Source organism: Diadema antillarum, unplaced genomic scaffold (genome assembly GCF_040938485.1).
Source record: "Diadema antillarum isolate AM-2024a unplaced genomic scaffold, OU_Dant_1.0 seq00000843_RagTag, whole genome shotgun sequence".
In the NCBI taxonomy this organism is placed as follows: Eukaryota; Metazoa; Echinodermata; class Echinoidea; order Diadematoida; family Diadematidae; genus Diadema; species Diadema antillarum.
Window position 1 is genome coordinate 204,790 of NW_027271718.1, and position 26,454 is coordinate 231,243.

General features: G+C 38.8%; 1 protein-coding gene across 2 annotated transcripts in view; it reads right to left on the bottom strand.

The window, feature by feature from the left end:
- The window catches only part of LOC139740221 (calcium permeable stress-gated cation channel 1-like), a 118,372-nt gene extending 91,918 nt beyond the window's left edge, over positions 1-26,454 (bottom strand). For both annotated transcript variants that reach the window (XM_071650805.1, XM_071650804.1), the window contains exons 1-3: positions 26,160-26,454; positions 12,836-13,093; positions 11,738-11,820 (exon numbers count right to left, since the gene is read on the bottom strand). In XM_071650805.1, the coding sequence (XP_071506906.1) occupies positions 11,738-11,820; positions 12,836-12,958 (206 nt within the window). In that variant the 5' untranslated portion in view covers positions 12,959-13,093; positions 26,160-26,454. The remainder of the gene's footprint in view (positions 1-11,737; positions 11,821-12,835; positions 13,094-26,159) is intronic.

Below are 26,454 nucleotides of genomic sequence, written 5' to 3' on the forward strand. Positions count from 1 at the left end.
GTAGATTGTATAATTATTCCAAAATCATACATTTTACCCTGCTGCAAACATTCCATTTGTGTGCCATATATCTTATATTCAGCTAAGCACTATTTTTGTGGTTGTTGTTGTAAGTGCTTGATATAAACTTTTAGATATTTTGACCAACCTTTCTACCTTTCCATGTGATACTGGAGTGTTTAAAGCAAGGTTGGGAAAATTACAGACTGAGTGATTATGCTGAGAGATGATTAGACACACAAGAATAAATATACACACATTGTATGAAAACAGACAATCTCTACTCAGGCAAGCCAAATCATACCAGCAAATATCCTTGGCATAAGAAGCTTAACTACACAATGTTCTCATTTTTTCCCCACTTCACATGACTGTATACTGCAGAACCATTGCTATAAAGCAATTCCTTCTAACTCCTGCCTGTGTTTTTCATTCCATTGTGTATCTTTTGATCAGTCTAGTGCTAGTGGGTTGTTTGGTTTTGTGTATGTGTACGTGTATGTGTGTGTGTATTTGTGTGTATGCTTTCTGCACTATCATTAGACATTAACATAGCCTTGCAAAATCTTTAATGATGATTAAACAGTGATGTAAAAGTGTGTGCATTTATTGTAGTTTATGCTGCTGTTACTTTCAAATAAAAAAATCCCACAAAAAATCTTACTGGAACTGCACAATTTTACATATGCATGCTTCTGGTTCTTTTAAAAAATATATATATTATATTATTCCTGTGTGATAGCTTGTATTATACAACTGTAGCTGCAGAGTATGCTCAAGCACTGCACAACTGTAAGTGCCTGACCTGACTGACGCACGTTAAAAAGCTGGGTTGTTGTAAACTCTGAACATGCCTGGACAATGGTTTGTATCCTCGCCATACGAAATTCCAGAGGACTTTAAGAGGAACTGACAGACACTTTAAGCATTAAACTCTGAATTTAATCATAGTGAGAAAGCCAGAATAAATCGCCACACAGAAATTGCACACTTTTCTCAAGTCTATGAAGGGAGAAGTATGGATTTCAGCTGGGCAATTCTTGTGATTGATTAAAATGCATCATAAAGATGTTTGTAAACAAATGCAGTGCCAAATCAATATTGCAATTATTATTAAGATAATATTCATTCTCACAATTATCGTTACTATTTGCATGAGTATACCATAAACTGTAATGGGATTTTCTGCTAAAACATTGGCATGACACACAACTTACTGGTATCTGGCCTTTTTTCAAGTTTACCCATAAACTGTTCACACTGACTAGATGGCAAATAAGGACTCCTGTGATGTAAACTCAATGAGTAAATATCCATCTGTTCTGTGCAATGTGTGTAGCTCCTGATTATTCACCTTGTCTGCCTCTTACCATACAATGTATTCTTCCATGTCCCATGCATGCCCCATTCAGCACATTTCATGGAGTCTCTCACTGAATGTCTGAGAATGATGTACAGTCAGCCACAGGGCACCTTTTAAGGGTCTGGTTACCAATCAATATCTGGGCACTCAACACTGCTAAAACACAACATGTTGTTATTTTGTCCTGCAAAGGGTTGTGGAATTATCTCTTTGCTTGGGTTACTTTTATCATTTTTTTTTTTCAGCATAATATACATGGAGGCAGACAGCAAAATTCAGCTTTAACTTTGATATTTCAGAATCTTATCCTAAATGCAGAATGTACATGAAGTTTATCAGCCAATATTAATCTTCATTTTAATAATAGATGCTAAATGGCAGATTCTATGTTTTATTATCAATGTAATTTGTAAATCTTGAATACCCATGTAGGGTTTGGCTGTCCCCACATACAAGTCAAATAACACACTTATACACATGGGGGAGTGATACTTAACTGTAAATATAAATATGTGGGATTTTTCCCTCAAGGATGAACTAACTACTGGCAGGCTACAGTTAGTCTGCTTTTTATTGTATCAAAATAAGAAAATAGCTCCTAATAACTTGTTTTGAAAGAAATGTCCTTTTTGTCTCACATCTGGTAAGTTTCCTTCATCAACAGATGGATGTATAAGAACTACTTTGTATGCACTGTGTCCAAACAATAAATCCATTCATTTTCTGTTCCACCACTACCATAAATATAGATATAAATCTGTGGGATTTTTTCCTCAAGGATGAACTAACCACTGGCTACAGTTAGTCTGCTTTTTATTGTATCAAAATAAATAAAAAAATAGCTTGCAATAACTTGTTTGGAAAGAAATGTCCTTTTTGTCTCACATCTGGTAAGTTTCCTTGATCAACAGATGGATGTATCAACTACTTTGTATGCACTGTGCCCAAATAACAAATCCATTCATTTTCTGTTCCACCACTACCATAAAAATGTCAAACAGTGAATACATCTGTAATACGCATGGGCCTTGATGGAAAATCACCATCTTAGACAAATACCTCTCATATCAACAAATCCTCCCACACAGTCTATATTCTATTTATGGAGACATTGCATAGTGAACACAGAGAGTAGAATGCACAATTCTTGAGCAGAAAAAAAAAAAAAAACCCACCTGAAGCGACTTTGCCAGCCACCACAGAAAAATCTCATTTCCATAATGGAAGTTGACTTGATCAGAGAGGAATGAAGAAATTGTTGTTATCATGCATTAAATTCTTGTCTGTGGTTACTCTTCATCATGGTTTGACATCTTGCATGGCTTTCTAGGTAGATCTCACGTGATCACATTGAACTGTTGCTGAGAAACATTTCTAAAGCAGTATTTTCTAATTGCATGTCTAATGCAGAAATATACATTTATCTATTACAAGTCGGAAAGTTATAATGGTGGCTGAAATGAATGATAAAAGAGTTGCAATTTGGGGGGGTACATTCAGTTATGGATGATTGCTCACTTTCTGATAATTAATAAATAATGAATAAATAACATTTCCTCACAATGCCATTAATTAGTCATGTACTAGGTCTCCGCAGTACTTAAGTCGGACTTGTGTGTCATTTAGATTCAAAGATACAGCCTTACCACAGAAGAGAATTGCATCGTGTTTGCTTTAATTCTAAGCCCAATATCCACCTATTTCAAAATGAGCAATTTATGCTATTTAAATTCCTTTCCTGGATTTAGCCTGCATTATTACAGCATGTGTATTCATCAACAGATATTTCATGAATGCATTACATGGAATTGAATTCAAACAACATAAAATTAACAATATTGTTTATGAACATGGTCATCAGCAACAAAACAGCTGGCACAAAGAGTTTTGTCATTTTCACATGCCTCTTCAGCCTATTTAAGCAGTTTCCGACTTGATGCCTATACATATAAATACATGACTCTTAACATATTACAATGTTATCTTAATGTTTCCATATCATACATGGTGTGTCAAAAGTTTCTGGAATTTGCTACAGAAAGCACTGAAAAACACTATTGCCCACATGTACAGTACACAGTGTATGTATTTAAACATGCTCCCTCTTACAGCACATTTTGGTAAATTGCACATTTTGGTAAATTACCAAAATGTGCAGTGTTACCAAAATGTGCCGTAACATGTTACGGCACATTTTGGTAACTGCACATTTTGGCAAATTTACCAAAATGTGCAGGACATTGACGGCACATTTTGGTAACTTTCTGCTCCTCCACAATCATCACAAAAACAAACTGTAAGTGCAGTTGGTTTTTGTCCCCACCGAATGAGTTCGGTGGCCTAAAGGCCATGTCACACCTTTCCGGGCAAGCTACGCGGGCTTGTTGCGAGTAAGGTTTTTCCAGCACATAGGAAAATTATCTCGCCCGTAGATGCCCGGAGCTGCGCATGCAAGTCCGATTTACCCGCAGCCAAGTTTTGAGCAGCACCTCGCAGGCAATTCCCACGCAGGTACTTCGCAGTCCCCGTATGCGGCCAGCGCGGCCAAGATAATGACATTCTGTCATTTCCGTTGGACTTCTGCCATTCCTTCAGATGAATTTCTGAGTTGTCACCCCCACACGCCTGGCGCACAGGTCACACAGAATACCCGCAAGAAGAACATAAGTAGAATGCATCCAGCGAGTAAGACACATGCACAACTCGCCCAAATCCTTGTCCGCCCTCAGAAATTGTCCAGTATGCTGGAAAATCCTCACACACAACAAGCCCGCGTAGCTTGCCCGGAAAAGTGTGACAAGGCCTGAACATGCTTACGGGTAAAAAGGATTTGCGTGTGCACCTCCGGGCGACTACAGGTGAGATACGTGCTAGGTACTGTTATGTGCAGGTCATTTGCGGGGACATCCGGGCAGTAAAAATTGTTCTTCGCAAGTCACACGCAAGGCTTGCCCGGAAAGATGTGACACGGCCTGTAAGGCCGTGTCACACCTTTCCGGGCAAGCTACATGGGCTTGTTTCGAGTAGGGATTTTCCAGCAAGCAGGAAAATTTTCTGCGGGCGGATAAGAATGTTTGCGAGTTTTGCGCTTGTGTCTTACCTGCTACTCTGCTAAACGCATGCTACTTACCTTCTACTTGCGTGAGAGCTTTTAAACCGATCCGTTTTCTGTAACGAGCGACTTACGGGTACTGCAAAGCACCTGCGTTGGAGTTGCCTGCAAGGTGCTGCCGGTAAGGGTCTCCTACTGGTGTTCTGCGTGTACCCCGGCAACTCACTTGGAACATATTTTGAGCATGCTCAAGGCCTTGTCATACCGTATCTTGGGAAGTTTTGCGGGTTGACTTGCGAGGAAGCAAATTTGCTACCCGGAGCTCTCCACAGTTGGTCCGCACCTGACAGTACCTAGCACGTATCACGCCCGATTTACCCGCAGCCAAGTTTAGAGCATGACCAAAACTTTTTACGGGTGAGTCACGGGGGTTGCCCACAGAGGTACATGCAGAACGCCAGTAGGAGGCCCTTAGCGGCAGCACCTCGCAGGCAACTCCCATGCAGGTACTACACAGTCCCTGTATGCGGCCAAATTAATGGCATTCTGTGGGTTTTTAGTTCAGTTACCAAAATGTGCAGATCGTCCAAAATGTGCAGGCAAATCCACTTTTAACTGCACATTTTGGTAACAGTTGACCCTGTCAGGTATAGGTGCACTATCGGCACATTTTGGTAACTTTTTTTTAAAACCACAATGTGCAGTTACCAAAATGTGCCATAACATAGTTACGGCACATTTTGGTAAATAAAACTGCACATTTTGGTAATTTACCAAAATGTGCCGTAACACTCCCACAATGGTCAGAGTGGAAGATATACCAAATGTATGGCGGCTATGGAAAAGTTGATGTGATATTCATGTATGTTGTCCTTGATCAGGCTAAACAGTAATACCAAAGACTTTCCATAATATCTACAGGCTAAAATATCATTAACCAGCAAAATACAAAAATATTTGAACTATATGAGATATTCACTAAGTCAATGGAATGCCACATTACAAATTACGTTTTATTGTTTCGGTTGAGATGGGGCTTCAGATTTCCAGCATTTGTTGATGATGATTTTTTGAGATGATGAGACACCCCTTATGAAATATGAAAGAACAATATAATTCTAAGAGGAATTCAAAGTTTACATTTTGATGAGAATTGGTTTTGAAATGGCTGAGATATCCAAAACAAAGCAATCATAATAACAGGTGAGACCCAAAATGTGTTAGGATTGCTTTGTTTTACTTTGTTTTTGTACATCTCAGCCATTTCAAAACAGATTTTCTTCAAACAAACTTTGAATTCCTCTTTATAGAATTGTCTTGATAAAGTGGTTTCTAAGTATCTCGCTAAAAGTTACAAGCTGAATCCTCATCTCAACCAATACTATACCATCCCTTTAAAGTTACTCAAATATCCTGCTTCTTCACTTCTGAGAAATAGGTAGGCCATTTTAATGACACATGCATTTAATATGAAATATCTCACAACATGTCAATCTCAATATACATGTATATCTCCATCAGACAAGTATGACTTTTTCATGTAATCTACTTTATCTCTGCTCAAACTTGATATTGATAACATCCAAACCATCCATGGGCAAACATCATCAACTGGCAAAATGCAAACATATTTCATCCATTTCAGACATTCAAAAATTAAGCTACTTACATGTCACATTACAAATTATGTGACTGCAGCTTACTCAAATATTTCACTCTTAAATAATTTGGAGAAATTGGTACCATAACCATTTAAATCATTTCATAAACTTTAATGAAATCGATCATAATATGTCAAGGCCAATGTATACAGCCATCATATAAATTTATAAGTAATACTCTCTGGCAGAGGCTTAATCTCAAGATATAATCCCACTTTATGGCATCAAGACATTGGAATATGGTGGTCAATGACATCCTGAACGTTATACCAACATTGTTTATCTAACTGACGTCAAACACCTAATTCTAGAGAGCTTATTTCACTAAAAAACATAATGGATTGGTTGTTGTAGTTTTTTATGAGACCTTTAGATATTGGAAGCACATCAGACAAAAACAGTCTGCTCTCAATAGTAGTGAACACCAAACAGATGACGGCTTGCCTCAATTGCAGAATTGAGTGCAAGTACTGCAGTTGTTGCTCTATAGCACCAATCATTCTGTAGTAAAGCCATATATCAGCCAAATAATATGTCCAAAGTTCAGCACAGGAGGGCAAGTACTCAACGAAAGTAGATGGATAAATGGGGGAGGGGGAGGGAGGGAGGAATCTCCCTGCAAACTGGGTTGGATTTAAGAAATCAAGTAACATCAGGAAAACAGTACAAGTGTCTTCAAATTGAATCTAAACCAAGAAAAACATGACATTTTAAAGGTACTGTTTACCATTGGGAGCAGTGATTAAAAAAATGTACAAGTTATCACACTTGATTCATATGTATAGGTAAATTTTATTATAAAAAATCCTACCATACAAAAATTTTGCAATAAAGCCCAAAAAAAGAGAAAGAGATATAACTTTTTTTTTAACAATAAACCATAACTGTAGACTGTTTATTATATCAGAGAAACAATTTTATTATTACTATTGTTCACAGTTTGTATATTTAACAATACAATAACATTGATTATACTGACTAACATTTTTACATTGGTTGTTTCTATCCCTAACTCACATTTTAGAACTTTTTAGAAGCACTAAAGCTGGATATTTGTTTCATCTGCAAATGGTTAATAATGCCTTGAAAGTTTCACATATAAATATGTTGTTCCCAAACAGTGATATTGTATCAATTTCTTTGATGACTCGTATCCACAGCAAATATTAATTGAAATATTTAACACTTGAGTATTCCCTGCATTACATTACTCATGAAGTGAACCACAGCCTATCTTACACAGCCATAGCCATTGTTCATGTGTTGATTCAGGTGCGGGGGAGAATACTCCTTCCTACATTTCAATTAACTTAACATGAAACACATTGAGCATCCAAAATTCTGCATTTTGCTGTCCCTGTTTTAGATTGTCTGATGGCAATTTTACATGAAGGCATAGTCTTCAAATGTGTACTTCACTTTTCAATTTATTGATGAAGCCAAAAGTAAAACAAAAACCGAGATAAAACAAAAATGACTGCAGCAGATTTAGGTGGCTCAAGTCAGAGAGAGAGAAGGACCCTTTACAAAAAGTCTTCAAGTGAGTCTAATCTTCTTCCTTTATCATGGTAATATCAATTACTTAGGGATTTCCTGTTTTCTCTGCACTATGGGAAGCCGACGATTATTCGCACATGAAGCCCTTCACACGAGACTGGCAGGGAAGCGTATCAGTTCTGAATGTGCAATATTAAAGCAGCCTTGCTTATTGACTTTCGATAGAGCTCTATGTAAATCAACCCTGCCATCATTTTAGATCCATCATGGGCATTAAGTTTATTTTCTTTCTTCTTTTTTTTTTCCTCTTGTGTGCCTCAAGACGCGCAGATAGGGTCTCTCCGATCTAACTCACTCGATTCATTTTCTCAACACAAGACGACTACTAATCAACTCTAATGTAGGGGAGAGAAGTGGTTCTTAAAGGGAGCAGTATGACTTGATATGTCATGGTTGACTGGAAAACAAATAATAATAAAAAAAAAGACCTACAAAATTAAAAACAAAAACTTATGTAAATGTTGTGTGACAATGTTATGTTACATGGTCAGTGTGTGACAACATTTGAGCATGCACAGTTTGCAACATACTCCCACAATGAAAAATGCTTTCTGTGGGCTGACCAGTTGTGGTATTTTTTCATTCTTTCTTTATACACAGCAATTCAATTATAGGCTAAAAATTTTATCTGGTTCCTGTACCAGATTAAATCTGAAATTATATATTTTTGACTGTACCAAAAATGAATTTGATTTGATATGGATGAAATATAAAAATAGGCTACACCCTGATCTACACTTTCTCCACATAGCAACTAGAATTCACGCACCTTTTTTACTTTTCTAACCTAGCCATGTTAGCGTAAATGGCTCTGATATACCATGTTGCAACATTCATTTTTACCAATTTGACCAAAAACTCAACCATCAAAACATGTAAGAATTGCAGACCTTTTATTCTCTTTTCTAAAAATCACAGAAATTCACAGAATTGAACATATTGCCATACTTCTCATCAGAATTTCTCTCTGGCCTTCAAGTTGAGCTATTGATACAAATGTATAAAAGCCAAATCATGTCTATTAGCCTGCATCACTGTGCCATATGCCTACATACAATAATCACTGGAGTTGGGAGCCTAATTTTGAGCACCAATAATGTCGTACCCATGAATAATTCCATTTTCTGCGGCATGTAGCTGTATCACTCACTCTGTACGGGGACAGCACCACTCCTACTCACTTGAGCAGATTTAACGACGGAAGAAATTTTTAATGTCAAAGACAGAGCAGTTGATCGCCTTCCACTTGCATGCACAGGTGATAATGGGTGATCAACATCTTAGCACTATCCAAAAAGACCTCTATGCACGTTTTGAAGTGTTCAGATGTTTGTTTTTCTGTCATATTTTATCAGAATGATTGTCACATCTGAAGCCAGGTCTGATTTGACATTGGATAAATACAAGTTTGCACAATTTGTCTCTCTAACATTGAAATAAGAATTCAAGGAGGTACTGTAAATATACTGCCTTGGATCTGGACAGAGAAAGACAAAAACAGAAAAAAAAATTCTCGCTGCTCTTCTTCCTGGCCTTGCATTGTATATAATATGACTGTTCCTCATCGGCTTATATGTCTTCGCTTGTTGGTGCTACATATAGGACTGCTCAAAACAGAAGTGAAAGGCAATAATTGGATCCTCTCGATCTTAATGTACTCTCCTACAAGTTGTGCAAGCATTGTACTGAGAAGAGCTCCTTTACACAAATTAGGGCCATTGCTGGGTAGTCGTTCCATCAACTCAATTCCCCGATCCTCTCACACACCGCTTAATCTTCATTACCAAAAATCATCAATCCTCCAGATTTTTGAGACGTATAAGCGACCCCCCTTTTTGAATATTCCACTCTTAACTGTATGGGCATCCCCTCTCCTCCCTATGATGATAACACTGTCATGGCGACTCTGCATAAAACATCACTGTCTTATCCATTATGCATCCACTATTCAGCCCATCTTCTGAAAGGGCACTCCGTCAACTGAAATTGAGAATTAACTCTGCCTTCCATATGAGACCTTTGATGGAATGTGACTAAAACAGAGAATACGGACTGAAATAATGATGTTGTCAAGCACACATGAATGCCGTCTCTAACATTTTTTTTGTGTGTGTGATTTATTCACCATCATTACTGGTTTATTTGTATTAAAGGATGATTAATCACAGGACTCCCGTAATTTAGTTTTCAAGTATAGCATCATTGTGAACACAAATACTGAAAATGACAGAAACTGAACAAGCCCGTACTTGCATGCCTACAGCATGAGCTAGTCTGCAACAAAATTGGACCATAGAGGATATATGCACATTGATTGCAAATTTGAAGATGGTCTGTTCTCATCTATTTCAGATAATATGTAAATGAGATGAACATGTTTAAAGATACTTGAAGAAACTTGAAGCATATCACACACTCTTTTCTTTATAGCATAATATTGGTGCTGTTAATCAGATAACATTTTTCAAACTTCAGGTGTCATCAAGAACAACACTTCTCAACTGGTGGGCTTCGATGTCAGCCAAAAATAATAGGAAAAGAGTGTAATATCTGCTCTAACTGGGCCTAAAAAGGAAAAAAGGTTGAAAAAGGTTGAGAAGCACGGGTCTAGAATAAGGGTTTTGGACATTGGCTGTGCACTCTAAAAACATCTCACTCCAGGCATGACTTAATTCAGAGAGTAAGATAAAGTTAATGAGAAGCTCCATGTCTATTGATGAATGAAAAAATTCATTAAAGAGTGTTAACACATGAAGCACTGTTTAAAGCTTCTTTCATACACTATTGAAATACCTCAATGATTTGTCATATTTTTTTTTAACATTCAGAATTTTGACAGGAATTGCATACTGGGTGACAATAACTTACTTGTTTAACATCTACAGCAGATTACAATTTGTTGCGTGCATCTATTTCAAAGGTATATTTACACAAATGATTTTCCCATCATTTTCTCTTTTCTACACACTGCATACATAAATTTACTTAAATAACCGCAAAAGTACTAAACATGATGAATATGGCAACATGTTTTTCCCTTTGGATTAAATGTTTTTCTGTAAAGGTGTAGCAACTTTCATGGCATCAAAGAACTATTGGGGTTCTGACAGTCTCAGTATTCTTTACTGCCTCCAGTCAGCTCCAGTAGATTTCATATTTAAAACAAGTCCCAGATTGTTTGTCACTTCCCTGGTTGCCTACATCAGCTTCCAGTGTTTTCAAAGTCCATAATTTTTGTTGTACCTGCCTTTGGCAGCTCGTAAATTTATCATATGTCAGTGGCTTGCTTCATCAGAAAGGTGTAGGATGTGATAGGTTCCTTTCAACACACTAACACAATGCTCAATTTTCTGCAGAGCCCAACACTGAGGTTAGGCTAGGTTTCATAGTTAGGTTAAGTCAGGTTAGCTCGAGGCCTGCTGATTCAAGGATGGGAGGCAAGCCTGCTGGGCTCACATATAAGTTGTAACCCTAACTCTGATCTTTTTCTACAGGAAAGAACAATGCCTTAAGAATGTGAGTTTGCTGGTATTTGGCTAGTTACCAGTTAAGAAGAGAAGCATAATTCTGCTTTCAGATTAATCATGCTCTTATACCTTCTTTAAATAACTCTTCAACAAGCCTTGATGAATGCTGGTTATTAATTCTTAATAAATATCAAATGAAAAATCTGCTCTATGCAACTTTTAAATCATACACATACAATATACAGACAAGCACACACGCACACACACGTAGAATTATGATTATAATATTGAAAATAATACGTTGAGTGCTAATAACAGTGTTTACAAAATTAAATCAACTGACACATTTCTTTCTCGTTGACATTCTTTTTTTTTAAATACAAAAATGGTAAGCACTACTTGCTGCACAATGCTTATTAGAATATTCTTACCACGAATCATTGGTTACTGCACATGCCAAACATAACTGTGAAGGAAAGACAATAATAACACCAATACTATCTAGACATTAATTTCTTTCCTGTTCACTTCCAGGATGTATTCCATTACAGACAATGACTGGAACAGGTATTACAAGATACAACCTTGTAAATCATAAACAGTTACAGAGTACATTTTAAATTCTTATGTGACTTACCTTTCCTCCCCTTGACTAACAAGAGCAATGCGACCATAATCCCCAGCTACTTTTCTAAAGATAGCAAACAGAACCACCAGAATCTGTATGAACATAGTACAGGGAAACAAAATAAATACAAACAAGGTGATGTTTGTTCAAAGACACTAGATACAATCGTAACAGAAACACCATTGACATGCACAGTACCTTCTGCGATTGCCACTGCAAAGTAGAATCATCCATGTCATATATAGTCGATTTATCCAAGTCTCTTTCTTCCAACAATGAACACACTGATTAACCAATTACTATTAAGTATTTAATACAGCACAATCATCAAGACACAGAGGGTGTGTTCAGTCCTACCTGAAGGAAACCATTCAAAGTGCACTGTGCCACAGCATACTGTGCATGCTGAGCGAACCATGTTTATATGGTATGACATGGTTTAGAAACCATTCCGTCTCACTTTCTGAAGCCTGCCACATAGTTACCTTCAAGGTTTGTATTTGTAAGCTTATTAAGAATTCATAAGAATAGATGGGATATAAGCACATACTTATGTGGTATTTCAATTTACTTTTCCAATCACTTTTCATTTTAATCCCACTGATATGAGACTATATTATCAATTACGGTGCCTGAATAATAAATGACATGTCCATCTATTTCTGACTGGACAATAAACGGACCTACTAAATTGAGACTGCCAATACTCTCACAGCAACCATGGCAACAATAAAAGTCCTCAGGATAGAATGGCAATTTCTAAACTAATTAGTGCCATGCTATATACTGTAAACACCATATATTAAGCGAGTCTAATTTTTCACAAATTGTGACTTCCTGACGATTTTGTGAGCGGTCAAATTTGCGATCATTGAACACAGTACTGAACAGAGAAATGTATGTGTGCATGTCACATTCATGTTGGGATCAGAGTCAACATTTTTGCTATTTTTAAATTCACGAATAGCATCTGACTCGTGAAATTCTCGAAAATAAAAAACCTCACAAAATATTCGGCGCATACAGTAGCTGCCATTACTGTTACAATTGACATGTGAGATGACACCAAGTAGTTCATCAAATCTATGAGCATAGAGAATTACTCACCACATAACAGACACAGTTGTATGCAATGTTCTGCGGTATACCTCCATACTTGAGATAGGAAATGGCCGTAGTGTTCTTGCCTAGGAGACTGCAGTTTTCGGAGGAGTTGGTCGCACCCCACATGGTGAGAAACTGACAGGGTGTGCTGTTTCACACGCTTTTCCTGCAATCTCAGAAGCACCCACCACAGGACACAATCTAGCTCCAAACACGACAGACAGCTGACATTAGAGTCCAGTCACATTGGTGTAAATGGTTCTGGGCAAAACAAACATAATTGGGAGAGAGGATTACTAAATAAAGTGTAATATCATATGATGCAATATGATATCTAATACTGTTCTTTTTTTTTATATATTCTATGCCCCTGAAATAGTTTACAATTCATTATCATGCATGATAGTATGATAGAAGTAAGTTGTAATGAGTTCATGCCAGCACCTAATGACAGGCTTTTATGGGCTATGCCATCTGATTACAGAACTTTAAAGCCTTATTTATCTTGAGCTACTCTGTTTTAGTGGAATTGTTGTTGTTGTTGTTGTTTTTCTAATACAAAATCTATTAAAAAAAAAATAGTGTAAGAGTTTTTCTCCTCATAGAAGGAGTATAAGTTACAATTGTAGGTTCTGACAGTATCTACAATCCTGGATATGGGTGAGCACAAAAGCAGGTATAGACCCAAGAAGGCTGTGTCCTCCAAAAATACACTTACACTGTAGCATGACAAAATAAAGGGCATTTCATGAATAAAACTGGCCTTAGAAATTGATGAAAAAAAAAATTGAAGTGCCTATTGACATATGTTGGTATGTTAATAATATACACTGAACTTTGAACAAAGCATCACAAAACCAACATCTCCTATGAGTTATTACATACTGTGCAAAATATCACTTCTTCTTCACGTACAAATGGTAAAGACATAAAATAACTAAGATGAGATTTGTGTACAAAACAACTACCTACTTTATTGAGGAGGTGTGAAGACTTGATGCTATGTACAATGTACACTGTGAATGCAAACCTGCTGATCACAGGATGCTGTTTACAAGTCTTTCTGGAGTGGAAAAAGCTGACATTTCAGGGGATCCCTTTTCCATCATCTCAAACTGATATCTCACTGAACCATGCACATTGACCTCTTCCCTGCTAATCACCAGGCTGGCTGCGGAGATTACAATGTAAGTACTATCATGTGAGTGTATGCATGACAGGTCTCCCAAGGTGACACACACAGCAAACAGAGCCTAAGGGGAAACTCTTTACATTATCAAAGTGGTTTCATAAACATTTCATTTCATTTCATTTCATTTATTTCATTTCCAACAACATTTTCATACACAAAATAACACAACATCAATGCAATGTAGTAACAAAGAAAAATACGTGAAGTTGACAATACTACGCATCACAAAAGCAAAGTAAACAATGAAAATTGAATTGAAACTAAAGTTGCAGGAAATGGAGGAGACATGCTAAAAAGCTAAGCTTGTATTTTGCAGTCTCCTCGTGGACAAAAAGACTAATTAACATCAAAAAGCAATTAGCTAGACATAATATATCGGTGTACAACACAACAGACCTATACATATAAACAAACAAACAAACAAACAGACGGACAAGCAAACACAAGCAACCTCTCTTGTAAAGAGAAAGATAGAGAGAAAAAAACAAAACACAGTAAAGGAAAAAGAGGAAAAGAGGAAATTATTTTGAAAGAAGAAACAGAAAGAGACAAGAGGACAGGGAAAGGCGAGAAAGGAGAAGAGATGAAGGGTCTATACCAGCACACACATTAGAATATAAGGCATCACAAATGTCTTTTCCATGTACATTTTCTATGGCTGAAAGAAGTGAAACTTTGATGTTCGATGGAAAGCTCTTTCCTCTAATAAAATAGCTTAAAGGGATAGTACAGTATTGGTGGAGATGAGAATTGGGCTTTTAACTTTTTGCAAGATACCAAGAAAACACTTACGAAATAGTACAGTGCATACCATTTTAGGAGGAATTCAAAGTTTATTCGATGAAAATCGGGTTTGGAATGACTGAAGCATCCAACAACAAAGGAAAACAAAGCAATCGTAATAAAGTGTGGGTCCCACACTTTACTAGAATTGCTCTGTTTTGGACATCTCACCCATTTCAAAACCGATTTTCATCAAATAAACGTTGAATTCCTCGAGGAATTACACGCTCTTTCATATTTCACAAGAGGTTTCTCATTATCTCACCAAAAAATGTTAGAAACCTGACATTAGGTCTCAACCAAAACTATACGATCCCTTTAATATCTCCTAATTTGTGTAATTATTACTCTGATACTCATATCAAACATGATTTTGCTACCTGCTGTTGATGAGGTTACACAGAAATACCATTGAAGACAACATAGATATTGTACATTGTAAAGTAAAGTACATTGTACAATGTATCAAGAAGAGCACATCAACTGCAGCACATAGATGACAAAGAATACTGGAAAACATGATATATTCGCGGCATGAGATTTTCGCGAATTGGAGCTGACGGCCTTTTTCGCGGCATGAAATATTCACGAATTGCCACTGGCATTCAATGCATATAGTGTAGACAAGAACTTTTGTGTGCATTTTAATTTCGCGAACCTTGGCGCTCGTGAAATTCGCGAAATTAAAATGCATGTGAACATTCCTCATTGTACAGTAGATGCTTCTGCCTTCTCACATAATCATTATGTTCTACCACAAGCATGGCTAGCTACAATTTATTAAGGGGCATTCTGGACAGATTTCATATTTTCACATCATGTAGTACATAAATTGACAGCTCCATACTAGATTTGTGGAATTTATTGTGGTTCTCCAGCAAAGAAACCAATAATCTGAAAAATCTTAAACAAATTACACTGAACAGTGTTTATGACATAGGAGCCTCACATATTTCAGAAGTCTAGCAGTGTAATTTCATTACAATACCGCTTTCTTAACATGTTCACCTGTGTGAAATCTATGCATGCCTCCTTTGTTTGTTCTGCTTCCTTGAGCCCCAACTCATGCATTCTTATGGTGAGGCTGCCATGTCATCATCCTTGTTCATTGCAATTTGTTTTAAATTTTGAAAACATTCTTATTCATCACCCCAATCACTGTGAACTCTGAAACTCTGTACTCAGTAGAACTAATGTATAGTTGTTCAAATGTAAAAGTCTGAAAATCATCCAGAGGTGTCCTTTAACCTTTCAATGAAGTCCATTAATCTTGACCTTTCATTTAAAGGACTGACCTTTAACCCGTATTACAATGTGTAATTCATCAAACAACTGTGTGTACTGTATTACAATTCTGGTCATCAGCGTACAGGGCAATATTGCCTGAAGATTCAATACAAACAAAGTTCTGCATTTACATGTACCTTGGTTGCTTCTAGTAATATTCTTTACTAATATGAGTCTATGGGACAATGTAAGCTTTTGATCGTTACATAAAAGTTTCATCAGGTCAAAATTTGAAAAAAAAGTTTGCCAAATTTAGAGATTTGGGATACCAAATTTACTAACCTAACCTGTCCTAAACAATGCCAAACTTAAAGGTGTTGTTTACCATTCGGAGCAGTGATTTCAAAAATGTTAGAGATATCACATGTGTTACGACCAATATCACTCTGAGAATGATCGCACAAAAGAAACAATCAACTGATGTTCAGGCGGTTTATTAACAGTAATATTGTGGGTACAGACTGGTAATCGGCGTCATATCAGTACAACAATGATCAATAGAAACAAATATAGTCAGTAATGGAATCACTTACGTACGCATTACACGCAATATCCCTGGAAATGTCCAAATACGATGCTCGATGCACAAACGAATGATCCGCGATGCACCGATGAATGATTCCTCTGACGTAACTCCAGAGGTACAGGTTACGATAGTCCACGGTATAGATCCGGGGTAAAATCCACGATATACGTCCACGGCGAAACGTGCAGAGTCCAAATGTTGTGACGACCACGTCCAGTTGATGCGTTGAATGATGATTCACTTTATATTGTCCAGCTAGGAATCCAGCCCGTCACAGCTTTTCCGTAGCAATGTCCATTGACATAAAAATATGGAGTCTATCTTCAATGTAGGCAAATTAATTGTCTGCCAGCAAAATGTCTCCCAGGCCTTATCTCCACAAACATAACAGGTCAGCAGGTAACACAGGACTGACTATAACAAGTCGCTTCAGAGCCAGAAGTGACGTAACTCTCAGAGCAGAGGTGTTGGGTACTCTGCCTACTGCAGAATTTCTCTAGCTTATATACTATCTATTCACCCCTTCTAGCACATTCTATAACTCTCTCCAACCTACTAGCCAGTCTAAGTTCCAGGAAACCTGGATGACTCACTGCCTAACTATGTACAAAACATCACTGCCAAGAATAACTACCAATCACACTGGGCTACAGGGACAGTGCCTCACTCAGCCAAATATGTTAGCACTTCCCAGAACTTTCTGGAATGGGTGAAATCATTCTAGATTGAGTGAGCTATAATGTATTTCCTGTTACATGCATGTACTGTATAGCTACATTGTATACCACCTAGAAAATTCTCCACTTATCTGGTCAGCCTGTATGTACTATATCTATACCACATAGAATGTTCTCCATTAATCTGGTCAACCTGTGTACATACACATTAAAACAGCCATGCATACAGTACATCATACATGTACATAACTACTAGTGTGTACATTTGTGACACCATCCCCCATGGGAAAAAGAAAGCCTTGCTGTAGCAAGGGTTTCTTTTACCTTCACAATCTCTCATTGTTATTTACAACGAATGTGAAATAAAGTCCAAGTCAAGCAACAATAATCACATACTATCACATGCCTTTTGGATAGATGTATTAATTCCATGTTCTCTTTTCATGGATACCATGTACAATGATATTGCTTGGATTCTCGGAGCTTATACAATCATATCAAACTGTTTTGCACACATTAATGGACATGCTAAACACATACATGTACACTGTAACTGATATGCGGTGAAAACTTTTCACCTTTGAATTCTACTGTGCTATCCACTACTATGTCACACCAACTGACTTTCTGTCATAGCACTCTTTCAGCATGTTGACATGACACATTTTCTGTGCTTCGCCTCTGTGTGGTGTACTGACTACGTAATTCACATCATTGAATTTCTTTTTCACACAGTATGGGCCACCGAACTTGGCTTTCAGTGGTTCACCTTGTATGGGCAGCAGTACAAGAACTTTGTCACCTGGGTTGAAGGTTCGGGCTTTGGCATTTTTGTCTACCTTTCTCTTCATAGAGTCTTGTGACACTTTCAAGTGTTCCCTATAAATTGTAGCTACCTCACAAGCCTTTGAAAGCCTTTCACGAAACTTTGACACATAGTCAAGTAGGTGGACCTCATCATCCTCCGTCATGAATTTCTCTTTGATGAGCTTCAGTGGGCCCCTAACTTCATGACCGTACACCAACTCAAATGGGCTGAAACCCGTCGACTCATTTGGGGAGTCCCTCGTTGCGAATAGCAGGAAAGGGATGCCCTTATCCCAATCCTCGGGATACTCCTCACAGAATGCCCTAATCATTGTCTTTAGGGTCTGGTGGTAGCGCTCCAACGCACCTTGGGATTGGGGATGATAAGCTGACGACTTCAGCTGCTTCACACCCAAACGATACATCACCTCTTGAAATATGCCTGACATGAAATTTGACCCTTGGTCAGACTGCACTTCCCTGGGCAACCCATACCTAGTGAAAAACTGCACTAGAGCATCTATCACAGTCTTAGCAGTGATATTTCGCAATGGGATAGCCTCTGGAAACCGTGTAGACATATCCATGATTGTCAAGAGGTACTTATGACCCGACCTAGTCCTAGGCAAAGGTCCAACACAGTCAACTAGAACCCGACTGAATGGTTCTTCAAACGCAGGTATCGGAATCAATGGCGCCGGCTTCACTGAATGCTGCGGTTTACCAGCCACCTGACATGTGTGACAAGTCTTGCAAAACTCAGCCACATCCACATTCAACCCTGGCCAATAGAAATGCCTCATGATCCGATCCTTTGTCTTTCTGACGCCTAAATGGCCGCCAACAGGTAACTCGTGAGCAATCCTCAAGATCTCACCGCGGTAACTAGGAGGGACAACAACTTGACGGACCACCGTCCAATCCTCATCAGCTGGCCTATGGGGAGGTCTCCACTTCCTCATCAAAATGCCATCTTTGACATAATAGCACTCAGGGACCTTTTCAGCCTCAGCCTCAGAACACGCCGTCTGAGACAAGCCTTTCAACTCAGAGTCTGCCTGCTGTGCTTCAACCAAGGAAGACTTGCTAAACAGCCCATCGCTGTTAGCCTCGGAGCCTAATACAGCAACCCCATCATTCAAATCCTTGAAAAAGGTTTCTGCCAACCAAACACCGGAATTCTCCTCCACATCAACAGAATCCGCATCATCTTGAATAGCTCTACGAGCCTGAGACCTAGTCACAACACAATCTGGGAAAATCCCAGGAAACTCCTCCTGCAACTGCTCAGTTTCAGCAACCACCACTGGTTTATCCGAAACAACTGGAGACGCAACCACCTTGTCCCCAGCCAAGTCATTCCCCAACAGGAAGTCAATGCCTGCCATAGGCAACTCAGGAACAACTCCAACAGTAACAGGACCAGAAACTAGGTCACACTTCAAATCCACTCTATACAGTGGCACTGACATATAACTGCCATCAACAGTCTGAATCAAGATGTTTGCATTCACTGCACTATCTGGTGGAAAAGTCATACCACCATCCACCATCAACGACTGAGAGGCCCCCGTATCCCGCAGGATGACTACTGGCTTACCTGCCTCACCAGAAGTACATGGGGTCACCTCACCATCAAACAAAAAGCTACGATAGCTCTCATCCACCTGCTTCAGCCTATCTTTGAATTTGGGAGATTGACTTTCAATGGCCTGTGTTTCACTGAACGGGACACTGTTTTCGGGTTGGACACTTTTTGACATGACAAATCCCAAGTCCTTCTTTGTTTTGTTTTGCAACTTCCAACACTGTGACTTTACATGCCCTGTCTTGTTACAGTGAAAACATTTGATGACATTTGCACTTGTACTGGACCCTTTGTCAGATTGAGGCTTTGGTGCCGATGAGGTTTCAGAACTCGTGCCTTTTTCAGAACCAGCATTCTTTGGATTGCTCGACTGATTTTTGTCTCTCTTATTTCCAGAGAAATTCCTGAAAGGTGGTCTGTTGTCATTTCTGTGGGTCAGCTCATACTCATCAGCCATCAAGGCTGCTTTATGCAAACTTGTCACTTTGTGATCATCCAAATGCGACCTCACACTGAAAGCAACACTCTTTTTGAATTCTTCCAAGAGAACAACCTCACGTAGGTTATCAAAGTCCTGATCCACTTTCAGGGATCTGTACCACCTATCAAACATCATTTCTTTTTCACGAGCAAACTCAACATGTGTCTGGCCTGGTTTGCGGTACGAATTTCTGAACTTGTGTCTGTACGCCTCTGGCACCAACTCATAAGCATTCAACACTGCTTTCTTGACTGTAGCATAGTCACGTGATTGCTCTTCAGAGAGAGATGAGTACACATCGGCTGCTTTGCCGACAAACACACTTTGAAGGAGCAAGGGCCAAAATTCCTGTGGCCAGTTCAAACTGTTAGCCACCTTCTCAAATGACACAAAATATGCATCAACTCTGTTTTCTTCAAACTTGGGCACCAATCGAATGTTCTTTGCCAAATCAAAATCAGAAGGAGCCCTTTCACGATTTCCAACAGCGTGTGCATGAGTCAATTCCATCTCACGCAATTTCATTTGCTGCTCCATTTCGAATTTCTTCATTTCCATTTCTCTTTGTTTTTCCCTTTCCTGCATTTCCATTTCCCTAGCCCTTTGCTCTCTTTCTGATCTCATCTTCTCTTTCTCTATTTCCAATCTAGCTAGCTCAAGCCGTGTTTGATCTGAAATTTGAGCTCGATCTTGAGTGTCAATTTCTTCTTTGAGCTCCATGTGACCAGCTACTAAGTCAAGAATCTCTGCCTTTCTAGCACCTTGTGGAACATCAACATTTAAATGCTGTGCAACAGCGGTCAAATCACATTTGCGTAACCTTTGCAAATCTTTGAGGGACAAATCTGTCCTCTGAACAAATGCCTGAACATCCATTGTACTGATTGACATTGTCACAATGTAATTACACACAATATACAATTGAACAATCAACTCAACCGGTATTTTGTCTGTACCAATATTCTGGATTCCGGAACGTTCCAAATTCTAAGTTTTGGCTTTAAATTCACTTCTCGGACACAAGCCCCCAATTTTGTTACGACCAATATCACTCTGAGAATGATCGCACAAAAGAAACAATCAACTGATGTTCAGGCGGTTTATTAACAGTAATATTGTGGGTACAGACTGGTAATCGGCGTCATATCAGTACAACAATGATCAATAGAAACAAATATAGTCAGTAATGGAATCACTTACGTACGCATTACACGCAATATCCCTGGAAATGTCCAAATACGATGCTCGATGCACAAACGAATGATCCGCGATGCACCGATGAATGATTCCTCTGACGTAACTCCAGAGGTACAGGTTACGATAGTCCACGGTATAGATCCGGGGTAAAATCCACGATATACGTCCACGGCGAAACGTGCAGAGTCCAAATGTTGTGACGACCACGTCCAGTTGATGCGTTGAATGATGATTCACTTTATATTGTCCAGCTAGGAATCCAGCCCGTCACAGCTTTTCCGTAGCAATGTCCATTGACATAAAAATATGGAGTCTATCTTCAATGTAGGCAAATTAATTGTCTGCCGGCAAAATGTCTCCCAGGCCTTATCTCCACAAACATAACAGGTCAGCAGGTAACACAGGACTGACTATAACAAGTCGCTTCAGAGCCAGAAGTGACGTAACTCTCAGAGCAGAGGTGTTGGGTACTCTGCCTACTGCAGAATTTCTCTAGCTTATATACTATCTATTCACCCCTTTTAGCACATTCTATAACTCTCTCCAACCTACTAGCCAGTCTAAGTTCCAGGAAACCTGGATGACTCACTGCCTAACTATGTACAAAACATCACTGCCAAGAATAACTACCAATCACATTGGGCTACAGGGACAGTGCCTCACTCAGCCAAATATGTTAGCACTTCCCAGAACTTTCTGGAATGGGTGAAATCATTCTAGATTGAGTGAGCTATAATGTATTTCCTGTTACATGCATGTACTGTATAGCTACATTGTATACCACCTAGAAAATTCTCCACTTATCTGGTCAGCCTGTATGTACTATATCTATACCACATAGAATGTTCTCCATTAATCTGGTCAACCTGTGTACATACACATTAAAACAGCCATGCATACAGTACATCATACATGTACATAACTACTAGTGTGTACATTTGTGACACATGTGATGCATAGGTCAGTTGTATCACAAACCATCCTCACATTTCACTCTCTCTCCCTCTTACCATCAATGCGGTGGGCTTTCTTATTCATACATGCATCCATTTGGATACTGTAAAGTATAATGCTTGAATATCTCCATGTGAAACTGTATGGGCTTGGGTTTGAGCCATGTATAATACTCCCAGTCCATTCAACGTGGTATAGCTACTGGTATACTACAAGTATATGGAGAAATCATTCAATTCCTGGCCCACTGACGTATCATGCGTGGGATGGACATAAAATTAGTACCCTCCACTAATGCAATTGCCCCCCCCCCCCCCCCCTCCATCCAAATCAAATTGAAAACAAATAGAATGCTGTGGGCCACAAATCGCCACGGAGGAAGGCAATCCGGGGCTGGTAAAGGTCATATTGACCCACCTGCCATTATGTGCTCTTCACCATAAATCATGTCATTCCCACTGCCATCTCTCAAAGAAGCTGCAACGTCGTGAGCTAAAGGGGGACACTTGAAAAACACTTAAAACTTGCTGAAACTCTCTCAACTACTTGCTGACCACAGTGAGTGAGGAACTGCAACTCTCCCTCCAAACACAGAAGGAAAGTATTTCAGTCAAATATTTACTCTACACTCGATACAATAAAACAGTATAACCCACCTACCCCCTCCCCCCCCCCCCCCCTCCAAACAAAAGCTCATGAATCAAACAGATGTGCCTAGATGCACAAAGCATTATCATAAGATTACAGCAAGAGGATATTTTGTTGTGATGGTTATCCAGCATGACTTTGACAAGTTTTCAATCAAGACATATCTGGATGATATCAAGATTTTATCTCTTTTTACATTTTTTCCCCTATAATTTATTCATTTATATCATTTTTTGGCAGGCACATCTTCCCATGTTTACTCCACACTTCTTCTTTTTTTTCACGTCAGGGTCCATGGCAGATTAGGTAATTTATTAGCAGAGTTGTCAACTGGGATTGTGTAATCTGCATGAGCTTAGCTCAAACGCAGAACAGTATGCAATGTTGTAACAAGGCCTTCCTTGGTAATCCTAATAAAACTTGAAGCCATGTACATGTACTAGTAGAGATATCATGGTAATACTGTACCTGTACTCCCTGATTACACAAGTTCAGAAAACCTTTGAAATTCTGGCTGTGTTCTGTTTTTACAAAATCATCTGAATATTGTTTATGAATTGTGTACATACAATTATGTATCATTAATTAGCACTCTTTGTTGCAAGAGAAGTAATTAATCCTATAAAAGTAATATTCTTGTTCACAAGAAACACATTGTACATCTAAGGCTGATGTTAAAACATTACATTCCTAAAGAGCCTAAAGAGGAATTTTCATTACCTTTTTGAAGTTGTTGATCTCCTCTGAATACAATATGACACTGACTAAGTAATGTGGGTTTTGTTTTTTGTTTTTGACAAATAAAGGCTGACTGACTTGTCTGTTACCAATATATCACAATGTGTGCAATATGCATCATGTACAAATGATCTAGAGTATCTCCATTACAGGATAAAGCTACTGATATTGTCTGAAGTTATCAAAGCCCATACCCAAATATCACTTCCCTGCATGATATTCTGATTATAATCAGATGTCAACAGTATAAACAGATATAGAGATAGTCTGTTATCTGTCTGTGTGTACAACATTCATCAAGTACACTGTAGATATGCACTTGAGCTGTTGTGTCTCAGTAGATAAGTCAATATTAATCATGATGTCCCTGGTTCGAGTCCCCTGGCTGCAGCAGTTGTACACCTAAGCAAGGCACTTTACCATCATTGCCAAATTCTTTGGGAAGAGCTCAAAGCTGTGGTTGCTTGCTGTAAGTATTCAATGCTTCCTCATTATTCACATGCAAACAGAACAATAATTACCGGTATCTCAAGTGAGCTGTTTAAATAACCTCCTGCCTTAAGAAACATACATTACATGTCCTTATTCTTGAAAGTTGATTTATGAAATGTGCATAACTTTGGAGTAATAAGAAATACTTTTACTTAACACTGTCCTGAGACCACGAGTTTGGTCAATGTCAGCTGTATCTAATTCTAACTCCAGGTATATTTTAGTTCTTTGATATAAATTCAAGAAAAATAGATCATGACCTTTACATCAAGTTGTTTTTGAATTGTATTACTATGCAATTCTGACTTTGTTATGGAGATGGGGTATACAGAGTTGATGCATTACTGCTGAGAAGATCAATTCTAGAATATTTTTATTTATGTGAATGAACCATTCAGACGGTTATGAAGTAATAAAACCAATGTCTTAATTTCTAGTGTTCAAGAGCAATCACGTTTTTCATGCAATATGTGAAACTGTTGAATTTTATTAATATGGAGCTGCTGGTCTGTTGACTAAATTTTTACACTATAGAACTGTTTGTTTGACTTAATTCTTGCTGTTGAATTGAACTCAAACACAGAGGTACACAGAGTGGAGTTTCCCCATTTGAAATGAAATATAAGGGATCATAAAAACCAGTATTCTCTGCATCTTATTCAAGAATCTCGCGTGGAACCCCCAGGAAAAGTCAGAGATTTGGGTGTTTTTTTTTCATTCTCCCCCCTTTTTTTTTTGTTTATAAACCCAAGGTGTGTGTGTGCGTGGGGGTGGGGGGGGGGGGGGGGGGGGGTGGGGCAGAGCTACATTACCAAGTCCAACATACCGGTAATAGATAAGTGAGACTCATGCCTCGGAGGTCTTTCTCACAGTTGCATATATGCATATAATATACATTTTTCTTGTGCCTAAAAAAAAAAAGCATTCCAATAAACAAATAAACTAAAGAAAGAAACAAAGATGGATTTCCAACCACCAAAAAGTCACATTTTGGGATGATCTATTTGTTAATTGGCGAATAAGTCAAAATATTTTAGTTAGTATGCACCAGATCACATTACCATGGAAGGGGGACATCCACACACACCCCCCCCCCCCCTTGGCCCCCAACATACACCCACTCTTCCAACTTGGTTGCTTACAGGCGTAGCTCCTAGGGCAGCATTCATACGCTGCAAAATTTCACGCCTAGCTGCTTTCTGACCTCGACATCTGTTGAGGGTGTTTCACAAGACTAGAGATGATCTTAAGTTTTAATCAAGTTATGGTATGCCATTAGTTTCCTTATCAGTTTTTATAAGATGTTTTCAGAATCCACTTCGAAATTGTTATCAAAATTGCCACAAAAATTCCTTATGATACTGCTGCGTAAAAAACTCTCCAAAATTGTATTCTTTTGTAATTTTCATTGGGAATTAGATTGGGGATTGGGGATTGGGAGTTGTATTTGGCACTGCTGATTCCAGAGTCACACAGACTAGGGTCCTTAGGGAGACAATAAGTAGAATTTCTGGAAACATAACAAAAACAAAACAAAAACAAAAACCTGCACCAAGATTCGACCTCCCGTGCCAAAATATGACCTCCTGCAAAAGCAAACGTTTTACTAGCCCGACCAGACGCTGTTAATACGCTGTGCGTATACCTGTCCTGTGTATAGTTAAGGTTTTACATGCGTAGCAGGCGGTCGCTGACCAACTGGAATGGGAGACAAACAACGTTGAAAGCGGGTGGGCGCGGGCAAGAGAGCCGAGCCAGCCGGTGTGCTGTGCTAGGGGAGCCGAGTTAAAGACAATAGTCAAGGCAAGCACAGCCGCTAGACGTGACTGCGCTGGGGCCTGGGCTGACACCGATCGGATCGTAAGACGGGTTGATAATTACTGTTATTTACACTGTATTTACTTTCTATTACACGATTCCATCGTACGTTACTCTACCGGAATAAAATAAATCTCACCTTTTAGTTCCTGAATGCTAAACCGCTGAGCAGCTCAGATATCCCGCACTGTGTAAATTCGGCTCTCACTTTCGACACTGTCGTATTCCCAGGTCAGGCTTGATGCTGAATGATGCCCGTCGGTGGTGTAGAAATGTATGCTGTGACTAAAAACTCTACTGAACTTCATAAGCAGCATCACACATGATAATTCGACGAGCTAAGTAGGTACGAGCATTTATATACGGCACTGGTAGATAGAAAATGCCGGTTACCGGACCAACGCGCAATCACACTCTCCGTTTGAAAGCGTTTT